Below are 13,377 nucleotides of genomic sequence, written 5' to 3'. Positions count from 1 at the left end.
AGAAAAATCTGTACTCCTTGCCATCCGTTTAATTCCTTTTTTAATCACGTTTAATTCTCAGTCTCCACAACTTCCTATGCAGATGAGCTTCAGTCTTAATTACATGGTGCACGGAAAAGGACATCCTATTAATTCCAGCAGACTTCCTAACTTTCAGCCTCATTCATTCTCCCACCCTTCCTCCCCAATTCCTCCATCACGAGGAGGGGCAGGACTGAAGCTCTACCTCTGCTTTTTGCAGACCATTTGAATTTTACTATCATGCCTGCGCATTCGGTCCCAAAGGCAGAACAGCTCAGCCTTATCACAAGCAAACTTCTCCACGCCCTTGTGCATTCTGGCCACCTCTTGTTAAGGAGTTCAAGTATCTTGAGATGGTATAAAAAGATTAAAAGAAAACAAACAGCAAGGTTGCACCTCTGATTTAGATGAAAGTATTATTAGGTTTTTTAACCAATTAACCCACGCAGGCTACAAACCAGCTCATTAAAATGAATAAGGGATGTTGACCAGAGGTCTTGAGAAGCCCGCAGAGATGTCCAAGCTGTTGCAGTTAATTCAGGATCTTCTAAAGCACGCACAGAAAGGTGACGGACTCCTCTTCTATTATGCATGGGGCATGCCAAACGATATGATTTAATCATATTGCCCATTCATTCACAGAACAAAACCAACCACTTTCCAACTGCAAAAGGAATCCATTTTCTGCTCAGAGTCTAATCTTGCAGGGTGCTCCTCAGGATCAAGACCTACAATTTATGTGACAGTTAAATGCCACTAAAAAAAGTTTCACATACCCCAGTAATGAAAGCAGACCATTTACTTGGGGAAGACAAGCTACATTTCACATGATAACAAAGCTGTCGCTATCAGCAGCGAGGGATTAAAAACTACTATTGCTGTGGGATTCGGAACCCTATTTGCAGGGAGAAGTAAAATACTGCCACCTTAGACGGGCAGGGTTTAAAAAAACCCACAACACATAATCCTAACTTAACTCTCTTACAGTATAGAGAGGGAGGGAAGACTAAAAAAAAACAAACAACAAAACAAATCATAAGTTTGAGTGTCACATAAATCTCTTTGGCTCTTTTGTGCCCCCACTAGCCTGGGGGAAGAGAACTGGTCAGTCCTTCAGCATGGGCCAGCTGATGGGTTTTCCCTGCAAAAATGATTTCAGCTGTGCTGCCATCGTTTTCCGCTGCAGCTTCCAAGGAGACGGGAAACAGCAAAGTAGGGGTTTCATGCTGAGCCAGGCATCCAAGTGCCTCCTACCCTGCTACTCCCACACAGCCAACTGTTCAGACCTGTGAGTCCCTCCTGTCCAGCTTCGAGCCCGTAAGGGGCAACTCCACAGGATGCACGTGGCCAACAGCATCAGCAAGATCTGGAAAAACTGTTCTGACTTATGCTGCTGGTGTGCCTGTAACCTTAGTGCTGTTTAGTTATTCAGAGTAAATGCTATAGCAGATAGCTTAAAGTTTCCATGTCAGTTGTTTGCGATAGATTACAGCTCTATCAGATAGATTGCAATGAGAGGCAACACAAGGCAGAGCACTCCTCAGCCACAGCCAACTTTTTTTTTTTTTAGTTTTATTTACAGAGGAGCACGGCCACTACAAGCATGTCCTGTGAAGCAGCCGACAAATATACTAACCTGTTGGTCACAATATTGAAAATGAGCTTTTATTTGAAGAGGAAACCCAAATACTGGAGAACAGTTGGACTGGAGATGGCTGAGAAAGTAGAAAGAAAGCCTATGTATCCACACACAACATAATTGAGAGAGCCAGGCTTACTGGCACGAAAGAAAAATTAATGTATGAAGACCACGAGCAAAAATATTCCCAAACAGCTATTTATAGTTTTGACCTTTTAGATTTTCTGCATCACTAACTCAAGAAACGTCTGCTGCCTGGCAAGCAGAGGTGAATGAAAGGAGAGCACTGCCAACTTGCTAAAGAGATCCCTTGCTAAAGGGATGCTGTCAGCCTGAAATTTTCAATTTCTATCCAATGGATATTAGACAACTCCTACCACAAAAAAAAACAACTTGCAGAATTACCGTAACGTGATTTTTTTTTTTTTTTGAAGGGTATGCGGTAGGGTCAGTCTTTGCTTTCCAGCCTTGTCACCAGCTGGTGCATTAGCAATCAATTTCAATGCTCTGCTGACAGCAGCACTTCACGCAGTACACCATTGCGTGAGATCTCCAGCATATGCTTTCCTAGGGGTTGGAAGGAGCGCTTGCTTCCAGCACAGGGAAAGGAAAAAATGGAAGGATAGCCAGAAGTCTGACACACAAGGGGTAGAGATTATTACTGTCACCTTCCCATCCATTCCTCTTCTTTATCCTTTTTATTTTTTTTTTTTTTTTTGTGGGGAGGGGGAATATTGCAGTATTGCACTTGGGACACTCCTGCAGAAGAGGACATCATCTAAGATTTTTTTTCTTTTTTTTTTTTTTTTTTTTTTTTTTTTTTTTTTTTTAAACTGGGAAGGGAGACTCTTAAACAAAAAGACACCAGAAAAATGCCACCATTACTGGAGATGATGTTGTAAAATACATTTTTTTTTTTAATTCAAAGTGTATATTCCAAGTTTTGTTCTTCAAATTTTTATATTTATCAAGCAATAAAGGGTTCAAGATTTTATCTTGGGATAGGTAGAAAGCAGCAAAGAAGGTCACAAGAGGAGGAACTGAAAACACTGCTCCTTTTAATTCCTAGAAGTTATGTAAATAAGAAAACTCGTAGGCTGAACACATGGGCCACATCTTCATAATTGCTGGTACACACAGACGCACATGAAGACAGAATGGAGCGAAGGGAAAGAAAACAGTAATGAGAGCATCCTTAGGAAGACGAGATAAAAAAATTGGGCAGGGAGAAGGGACTGGTAAGGGACTGGGCACTGAGGCGTACTTGAAACAGCACCAAGCCTGGCAAAGCGTTTGTTTCTGTCCCCGCTTACCCAGCCTGGCAAGCAACAAAGCTGCTGCGACGACAAATGTGAGCAACAATTTCAAGACCTCCGTAGCCACGAGCTGTTTTAAGATTAAAATTCTCACAGAACCGTAATCCTCAAAGATCAACGCTTTCAAGGTAAAAAAGCGTAGTAGGGTTTTCTTTACCTTCTTGGTGGCTGTAAACAAACATTATAAAGCTAGCTCTGGCCAATCTGGGTCGTGTGGAAACACTCACACAAGATTCCCTTTTCAGAATGAATCAGTGTGTTGTGTTCAAACAACTCATGATAAAAATTAAGCTTTCAAAGAAAGGACACGCTCTGAAACCTTGCTCCTACCAAACCAAATTCGTCTGGGAAGCAGCATTCAGAAAAGGCAGCACGAAGCACGTTTGCAGAATAGCTTCTGCTCTACGAACACAACCTTTATATTTATGCAGCCTCCCACAGTAGCATCTAAGCAGCTACAAAGCTGCTGTTATGGTACTAAAAATTACTTCTGGGACATAACTCTGGGTTTTAAATTCTACAGAAGCAAAGTGTGTTGTTTTGTCAGTCTTTTTCTCCTCAGTAACCTCGGGCATCAACAGTCATACCAGCACGCTGAAGGATGCATTTGGAGGGGACGTGACAGCAAGCAAGGGGAACTAACTGCAAGAAACATTTCCCCGTTTGCAGTTGTTATCTGGCTTCAGCCCTCGAGAAAGCAGGCACCAAATCTGGAGGAAGAGGCAGACAACAAAATCCTCCCGAAAAAGGGCAATCAGTGGCGATGGTTGCTAGGGTGGATCTGAGCACTGCAGCGCACACGAGTGCTGAAGGAAAAGGGACTGGAGTAGTGAACACCGATCCAGCGACAGTGGTGATAGGAGTAACGGGTAGGGACAGCAATTAAAATCCTTGCTGAAGGTAACCACAAGAGTGAGAAAGTGGCAGATGATGATTAAGCACTGCTCATACGTAACCTGCCCAGTGGGGCGTTCCTGTTTCATCCTAGAGCAGAAAGGTGGCAGCCTGCCCACGCACACACACACACCAACCACTTCCTTCGCTCTCAAATCACAGATCCATCCCAGCTTTTTCAATTTCAAAAAGACACGATATTTCAGGGGAATAAAGCACCACAAGGTACCGTCTGCAAAGCCATAAGTCATTCTGGGACATCAAACACCGGAGCTACTGCATTACTCACAGGGTGAGGAAAAACAGTGTCACGGAGCATCTGACAGGTAACAAACTAACGCGCTGGCACCGGTTCAAAGCTCGCTATTTCAAGCCTTAGAAACTTGAAAAACACATGACAAAAACCTACCCGTAACCAATCTTTAACCCTGGCTCTTACCTCAGCAGGTTTCTTTTGTTCATTTGCTGGTGTTTTTGACTTGCTCCTGTATTTAGAACAAGACGAGAAGGAAGTGGAGGGACCTGTTAAGAAAAAGAAAAGAAATAAGAAACAGAACCATTACAGCTCGCTTCAATTCATTTAATTGCTCGGTGAAACACAAGGCACTCCAATCTCCTGAATTATGATCGTTCTTGACAAGATGTAGGCAAAAAGCTCTTCTGCAGTCTGTAGGCTTGATTACAGCTCCTCCTGTTCCACTTGTTCTTTGTAAAACCACAGCGCACCGCGTTTATGGGTACATTCTGCTCTGCCCGACACAAGTGTGAGTAAACAGAGACAAGCATGCAGACCACTCTCCCTCATTTCCTTCCTAGCAGAAGTGGAAGGAGGAGCACAACTGAGGACAGAGCTTGCAAGTGCTAGAAAAACAAAGTGAAAAAAAAAATAGCAACGATACTAAAGGGTGCTGATGAGAGAGGCAGAAAAGTACAGCGTGATGTCTAGACGTTCCTGGGCACGGTGCTAGTTCAGTACATGGCTGAGTCGTAACAAATGTGGCAACCAATCCTGGGTGCACGCAGCATGCTCAGATGGGCACGGGCTCCTAGGAAGCAAACAGACCCTGCAACGCAGGGGTTCTCTGCGGGCACACGAGGAAGGTGCAACCTCAGCCAGACATGTGCCAAGGAACTCTTAAAACAGAACTTCACTGACTTGTCTACCAGGCCACGGTGTAGAAGGTGAAGAACCAGTGTCAGATACTGCAACACATAAAGGCTCGGACTAAAGGCTGAGGGTCTGTACCGCATGAGACAGCAGGACTTTTGTATGGCCCTAGCCATAGGAAAGCTTCCTCTGGGCAGCAAAACTTCTCTCGAATTACAGATTTATTTTTCGCAGCTCTGAAAGGGAAAGGCACACAAATTTCTCCTCAAACGCTAAGCAGGCTTAACACCCCCTCAGGTTTACAGGACCCTTCGCCTGCTTTTCCTCCCCTAACAGGGCTCAGAACACAGAAGACCGGGGAAGGCGAGGAGAAATCAAGCAAGAAACATTGTTTTAATTATGGGAGGTGAAACAGTTTGCCCTCAAACCACAGAAGGAAACCACAAGGGGGTGACAGACCAAAGAAAAACTAGCACAGGCTACTTACTCTCATTGTCTGAACTGTCACTGGTGCTCAGATGCCTGTGGCGTTTCATCCTGACGCATCCTACGGAGAGAAACAGAGTTGGTGGCGACCATCAGAAGAGGACAGGCTGCGTGGACCCCGACTCGCAGGACCCAGCACCCCAAAGGCAGGAGTCCCCCAAAAGGAGAGCTGGCGGGGGTGAAACTGCATCGGCCAGCGCCCTCCAGCCCCTTGCTGAACGGAGCTGCAGCACGGCCAGGCGTGGGTGCAAAACGCAGCTCACCTGCAAGGGAAGGAAAACCAAGCCCAAAATGAAGCGAAAGGCAGACGTTAAAGGGGAGTAATTCCCCAAAATGGTGAGCGACGGCACTGAAATCACCCCGTCACAACTTGGGGGACCCAAGAGCTTGGATCTGGGAAGCCTGACAAGCCACGGAGGGTATCAGTGAGGGTCTGCGCCTTTTTTTTGGGTTTTAAACAAAACCCAACCCCACGCTGCGTAAAGGGAAGAAAAAGGAAAGCGCAGCTAAATAGCCCGCTTGTTAAAGCCTGCACATTAGTTACTGTACAATGGGTCTTGAGATTATCCAAAGACCGGGGGATAAACAGGATTTCCGGATAAGAAAAGCCTATCCAAAGGCTTTGAAGAGATTGCGACCCAACTGTTTGCAGCAGAATTGTTTAATTTAGTGGAAATTTTCAGCAGCCTTTATACTTAAGAGCATGAGTTTGATCGGCGCATTTAGATACAGTAATCAAAGTTTAAAACTATCCTTTGATCTCTCTTTTATAGAAAGCCATTGCCCACGCTGCTGGAAGCTGAAGAGGGAAACGACGCATGCATTTGTCGGCTGGGTCTACGCACAGCACCTCCGGGTCAGGTATTTAACCGGGGGGTCCGTGGGTAACGGGACAAGGCATCGCAAGGCGGCACGTGCAGCACTTTAATAGCCTTAAATCACCTACAGAGTCCCACCAGGAAACAGCTTAATTCACGTTAATTCCCCTTCTCAGCGCCCAAGCAGGCTGGGGAAGCAAGGCAGCCACAGCGCACAGGAAGAGCCTGGGTTAAAAAGAGGACCCACAGCGCTGCGGGGTTTCGCTCCCACCGCTCACCGTTCAGCTAAGAGGCTGCAAAGCTCTCCTGGGCAAACGCTGCCTGACGTGGCCCAGAGGAGCTGTTCTTTGGACGTGCTTTGGTGGCACCGGGCTTGAAATTAAGCTCTAGGTAATGAGGGATGAAGATGGCCACTTCTGTCTTGCCAGCTCCAGCAGTTTAAAGGCTCCAGGCAGGAGCAGCTCAAATGGCATTGCCCGTGCCATCCCCTTCTCTGCCAGCAGCCTCCAGCTCTGAACAGCCTGGTTGCCAGACATTCAGGCACATCACAGGACCTTGGGACGTGCCGAGAGGACGCAGGTAGGTGTGCACAGCAGCACTCCCCATTGCCACTGCTGAGCAAGAAACGCGAGCGCTCCGTTTTTACATGCGGATGAATTTTTGAGCAGCTGTTAAAAGGTGCTGAAAGCTTATGGCAGGAGACTCATCTTTTATAGTCTACATAAACACACGCAGCAATAAAACCTCTTCACTCCGTCTTAAAGACAGGCGGCGCCCAGTGAAAGCGGGGTTAGACACGGGGCCAAGACGTGGCTGGGAACACTTGGGCACCCCAGGGAGGAGAGCAGAGGCAGGAGGTGGCTGCTTTGGGGGCAGAAACAAGCAACAAAACCAACCTGAGAATAGAAAGCACACCTCTGCCAACCACTCCACGGCGATGGAAACACGTCTGGGGAAGTTGTACTTGGGCAGTGGATTTGTAGCAGCTCAGGCAGGAGATTTACACCTCCGCCAGAGCCGAGAGCGGCGGCACAAGCAGTCACCCGGGGTAAGAGCCCCGCGATCCAGCATGATTATTTTGGGGGCAGCATTAACCCCAGTAACTGCGAACACACAGAATCACAGAATCACAGAATCACAGAATTTTCTAGGTTGGAAGAGACCTCAAGGTCATCGAGTCCAACCTCCAACCTAACTCTAACAGCCCTCCACTAAACCATATCCCTAAGCTCTACATCTAAACGGCTTTTGAAGACTTCCAAGGATGGTGACTCCACCACTTCCCTGGGCAGCCTGTTCCAATGCCTCACAACCCTTTCAGTGAAGAAGTTCTTCCTAACATCTAGCCTAAAACTCCCCTGGCTCAACTTAAACCCATTCCCCCTCGTCCTGTCACCAGGCACGTGGGAGAACAGGCCAACCCCCACCTCGCTACAGCCTCCCTTGAGGTACCTATAGAGAGCGATAAGGTCGCCCCTGAGCCTCCTCTTCTCCAGGCTGAACAAGCCCAGCTCCCTCAGCCGCTCCTCGTAGGACTTGTTCTCCAGGCCCCTCACCAGCTTCGTCGCCCTTCTCTGCACCCGCTCAAGCACCTCCATGTCCTTCTTGTAGCGAGGGGCCCAAAACTGAACACAGTACTCGAGGTGCGGCCTCACCAGAGCTGAGTACAGGGGGACGATCACCTCCCTAGCCCTGCTGGCCACACTGTTCCTAATACAAGCCAGGATGCCGTTGGCCTTCTTGGCCACCTGAGCACACTGCTGGCTCATATTCAGCCGACTGTCCACCATCACTCCCAGGTCCTTCTCTGCCTGGCAGCTTTCCAACCATTCCTCCCAGCCTGTAGCTCTGCTTGGGGTTATTGCGCCCCAGGTGCAGGACCCGGCACTTGGCCTTGTTAAACTTCATGCAGTTGACCTCAGCCCATCGGTGCAGCCTATCCAGATCCTCCTGCAGAGCTTTCCTACCCTCAAGCAGATCGACACACGCACCTAACTTGGTGTCATCTGCAAACTTACTGAGGGTGCACTCGATGCCCTCGTCCAGATCATCGATGAAGATATTAAAGAGGACCGGCCCCAGCACCGAGCCCTGGGGGACGCCACTAGTGACTGGCCTCCAACTGGACTTGGCTCCATTCACCACGACTCTTTGGGCCCGGCTATCCAGCCAGTTTCTAACCCAACGAAGCGTGCGCCAGTCCAAGCCAAGAGCAGCCAGTTTCTTGAGGAGAATGCTGTGGGAGACGGTGTCAAAAGCCTTGCTGAAGTCAAGGTAGACCACATCCACAGCCTTTCCCTCATCCACCCAGCGCGTCACTCTGTCATAGAAGGAGATCAGGTTCGTCAGGCATGACCTGCCTTTCATAAAGCCATGCTGACTGGGCCTGATCGCCTGCTTCCCCTTCAAGTGCTGCGTGATGACTCTCAGGAGGATCTGCTCCATGAGCTTTCCTGGCACTGAGGTCAAACTGACAGGCCTGTAGTTTCCCGGGTCAGCCCTCCGGCCCTTCTTGTAGATGGGCGTCACGTTTGCTAGCCGCCAGTCGATTGGGACCTCCCCCGATAGCCAGGACTGTTGATAAATGATGGACAGTGGCTTGGCCAGCTCCTCTGCCAGTTCCCTCAGTACCCTTGGGTGGATCCCATCTGGCCCCATCGACTTGTGCACATCTAAGTGCCGTAGCAGGTCACCAACCAGTTCTTCATGGATAATGAGGGCCACATCCTGCTCCCCATCCCCTTCCACCAGCTCAGGGTACTGAGTATCCAGAGAACATCCGGTATTGCCGCTAAAGACTGAGGCAAAGAAGGCATTGAGCACCTCCGCCTTTTCCTCATCTCTTGTAACTAAGTTTCCCCCCGCATCCAGTAAAGGATGGAGATTCTCCTTAGTCCTCCTTTTTGTGTTGATGTATTTATAGAAACGTTTTTTGTTATCTTTAACGGCAGTAGCCAGATTGAGCTCCAGATGAGCTTTGGCCTTCCTAATTTTGTCCCTGCACAGCCTCGCTACTTCTTTAAAGTCCTCCTTAGTGGCCTGCCCACTTTTCCAAAGCTTATAAACCCTCTTTTTCCTCCTAAGATCAAGCCACAATTCTCTGTTGAGCCAGGCCGGTCTTCTTCCCCGCCAGCTCGTCTTTGGGCACGTGGGAACAGACCGTTCCTGCGCCATTAAGACTTCCCTCTTGAAGAGCGCCCAGCCTTCCTGGACCCCTCTGCCCTTCAGAACCGCCTCCCAAGGGACTCCACCAACTAGTGTCCTGAGCAGCTCAAAGTCAGCCCTCCGAAAGTCCAATACAGCGGTTTTACTGGTCCCCTTCCTGGCCTCGCCAAGAATAGTGAACTCCACCATTGCGTGGTCACTCTGCCCTAGACAGCTCCCGACGATCACAGAGCTACAGCACATCACGGGAGCTGCTCCCAGGACAGGTTATGAAGAGGATCCACGTGCTCCGTGCTCTCTGTAGGTCCCCGCTGGGAGCAGGACTCGGCTTCCTTGTGCCTCGCCTCTGCTGCTCACGGGACAGCCCCCGTCACCGTGCCCCGACCACGTGCCTCAGGAGTGAGTGAAGGAAAGAGTGAATCACCAGGAGGGAAAGGATCAAATGTGGAGGTGAGCAGTAAGCTCAGCAGGGTGCCAGTGCCCTTTCCCAACCACAGAACACCGGTTACAATGAATGGCACACCAAAAACAGAACAAAAAAATAATCTTTAGATGCAAAATGAAAAATCATTTTCAATTTTTTTTCCATAGTGTATAAGAGATACCTTTTTTCACGGAATAGTTCAAAAATAATTTAAAAGACTGCCTCAAGTAGACGCTGCTATAAAGAAGAAAGAGATGAGAAGAGATGAGCTGTCATTAAGAACAGGATGGAAATCCCGTACGGTGAGCAGCAAAAGCCATCAGCCTCTCTCCAGATCGCTTTATCTTCTCTCTGGCATTTTGCATGTTTGCCTGTGGAACTTTTGGTCTGGCTCTTGAGAATTTACTTCCAGTAGTTCCCAGGCACAAGCTAAGAAACATGAGTGTAAAGCAACTGAGAAATTAAATTCTGTAGCACAAAGGAGGTAAGTGGCTCCAAAAAATCCCATCCCAACCATACACCTCATTTCTCAGCCACCAAGTAATAACTCTCACTACCCTGGAAGGAAGTAGGGGTGCTTTGGCGATGGACTCCAAATGTGACCAAGCCTTATGGCCAAGCATAGATCACCTTAGAAACGAGCACTAAAAGTGGGAAGATAACATGCCTAGATATAAAGCTTTTTTTTTTTTTTTTTTTTTTTTTTTTATATATATCAACAGAAGGACTAACAGATGATGGATCACTTCTACGACAACAAATACAAATTCCAAAGATGCTCACCGTCAGGGATCTTTTGAATGAAAACTAAAACACAGGAGCGACGTTGAGAAACCACCACACAGCAAGCAAAGAGGTGCTCGACTCTCCGGGCAACTACTGCAGCGGAACATTTTCTGGAATCGTTTTTAATCCAGTTTCCAGGATGGTTCCTGGACTCGCACCACACTCCACAGCGGCCGAGCCTCTTCTCCCTTGTGCAATCAGGGCTGGACACGCATCCCTAATCCATCCCCAACAGCTACGGAGAAGGGCCACGACTCCAGACGAGAGGAATTAGCAAAGCTGAAGACACCGTCCTCCCTGGCGTCACCTCACGACATGAACCCCAATATTTCCCAAGACACAGCCGCTCGCTTCTGCCACCACTCTCTCAGGAGGAGAGGAAAATCAGCATGGCACTGACTAGCAGCACTTCCCCTTTCTGAAGAAGCGGGTTACTGCACAGCTCTCAAGGAAATCAGTCAAGCAGCAGATGTAAATGGCCGACAGTTACAATTTCAGCGCCCCAAGTACCTGCAGAAACACCAGCAGCAAGCCCTTCTCCCTTTTCAGGTTGCGTCAGAGCAAACTGCATTCATTCACCAGATAAAGCACCGAGTTTATCCTCTTGTCCTGACATCTCCCAGCATCACACAGCAGTAACAGAGGCAGCAGAAAGCAGGATGAGGTATCACTGAGCCCAAACTCACACGGCACATTACGCGAGAGACACCAGAGGCAAGCACACAAAATGAATCCTTCAATCCATACGGGATTTCTGAAATACACAGAACCTGCAGGGAATAACAGGGCTTCCTTCCTGGCTTCACTCTGTCGAACAGAAGGGTTCAGCACATAGGCGAGAGGTTCAGTACCTGTGGAGAGCCGTACGGAAGGAAGAGGAAACCGAGAAATTCAATGAGCTGCGACGCGAACACACACGAGAGCGGTGAGATTTTATTTCTTTGCATTTTAAAATAGACTGAGCAAAACGGAACTGGCCACGCTTCTAAGGAAACTTTCAAGTGGGATGAAAAACAACCTGCTTTCTCTGTCTTGTTAAAAAGAAAAACAGCCCCTATGTACGTACAACAAATGACAAGCTACGTGCAACTCTCAGACTCAACTTGTGGACTTAATCTGGCTCGTCTACGCACAAAAAAAATGCAGAGGCAGTAGGTAGAAGTCTTCAAGCCTCCAAAATGTGGTTTATGTAACTGTTAAATTTAGATTAGGAAGCAAATTATCTTGAAAGGTCTCCAGGAAATGTAGTACAGTAAAACCATTTAAATAGGTCAAATTTCATAGTCAACTGCCAAGGAAATTACGAAATATGAGTAGAGTTAATACAACCTTTCAAATAACTAGAGGAAGAGAGATCACTCGTGTTTGGGTTTTTTATTATTATTTTTTAATATCCTATCCAATCTCACAAAAAAGGCTATATAAACTGGAAGGAAAAAAAAAGCACCTACTCAGAACTTGGGCTGGCAATTATTTGCCGCAATGAGAAGGTTTGAAAGGTTAAACAATTCGGAGGGAAGCAAGTTCGGGAAAGAAGTAACGCTGCTTCTTTGTTTCTCTCTAACCTGAGAATTACACAGCTCAGTAACGTGCCCCTAGCCCTGATGGTCACCGAGCCGTGTGAGTACAGACAGAGGGCGAGTGGTGGCATCACCTCCTGCCACACGGCCAGCAAAGAGCTGAAACCATCCCCGGACAGATGTGTTGCTAGCAAGGCACGCGGCCCCGAGACCACCCGTGCAGGAGCTCCCCCAGGAGGTGGGGAGAAATCAAATCCTGCTCTCTTCTCTGCTTTCTTCACACATGGGAAGGAAAGCACAGCCTGATTTTCATCCCTCTGAAGAAAGCCACGTGCGTTGGCCTGCACGCAGCCAGCCAGGTAGACCAGGCAGGCACTGACATATTCCTGCCCATTGCGCACTCACACCTTTAGCACTAACATCCTGAAGGCGACATGAATCCAACCAGAACCCGTTCCAAGGAACAGACAGCGTCAGAGGGATGAAAATTCAAGCAAGTACATGAACGTGCACGTGGCTGCACTCCCCTCGGCTCCAGCCCCTGCTGCACACAGCACCACTTGTGCACCGACTTGCGAAACAGCAGAACTACTGTTTTCCCTAAAACATCAGCCGGGACTTGGGCGAAAAAGGCGATTTCCTCCAAAATAGTGTCTTGAATTTGAGTTAAAACCTGTTTGCAAAATTAAAGAAAGAAGTAGTGCATTTTTTGCTGCCCCAGGGAAAGCTCCTCACCTCCCCCCCAGTGCTGCTCGTGGACAAAAATTTAGGGCACAGCCTCAGGTAGGAAACACAAGGTAGGGGACTGGGTGCTATCAGCAAAGAATGCAGAAATATATGCACTATTTGGGATTAAGAAAAACCTGTTTTTTCCATCGACATCATAGACAACAATTCTCACACGCTGCAAGATTCTTAAAATAATCCGGTAATTTTTTTGTACTTGCTAATAAAAAATTAAAGTAGGTTTCGCCGCTCTTGTTTTGTTTTTCTAAATCCCAAGCGATAAAAGCACTGACAGTAACCTGCATTAAATATTTTATCTGTTTTGACTCGTTTATTTCTTGCTATAATGCTTTAAAGAGGCTAACTGCTTTGCTGCAAAGTTTTGCATCGCTAACAAAACCTAATGGATTGCAAAGAAGGCAGAAAACATAAAGATGTGCCTTTATATCCTATTCAAAGGATGAGAGAAAGCAA

The 13,377-nt window shown here is 47.6% G+C and overlaps 1 protein-coding gene across 2 annotated transcripts in view; it reads right to left on the bottom strand.

Moving 5' to 3' along the window:
• The window catches only part of JADE3 (jade family PHD finger 3), a gene marked incomplete at its 3' end in the record, with an annotated part of 54,091 nt that overhangs the window by 21,963 nt on the left and 18,751 nt on the right, over positions 1-13,377 (bottom strand). For both annotated transcript variants that reach the window (XM_082782016.1, XM_082782017.1), the window contains 2 exons: positions 5,466-5,525; positions 4,310-4,392 (listed from right to left, as the gene is read on the bottom strand). In XM_082782016.1, coding sequence (XP_082638142.1) covers positions 4,310-4,392; positions 5,466-5,514 — 132 coding nt within the window. In that variant the 5' untranslated portion in view covers positions 5,515-5,525. The remainder of the gene's footprint in view (positions 1-4,309; positions 4,393-5,465; positions 5,526-13,377) is intronic.

Source organism: Aythya marila, assembly GCF_965140915.1.
Source record: "Aythya marila genome assembly, chromosome: 1".
NCBI classification, from domain to species: Eukaryota; Metazoa; Chordata; class Aves; order Anseriformes; family Anatidae; genus Aythya; species Aythya marila.
This window is presented reverse-complemented; position numbering and strand designations above follow the sequence as displayed.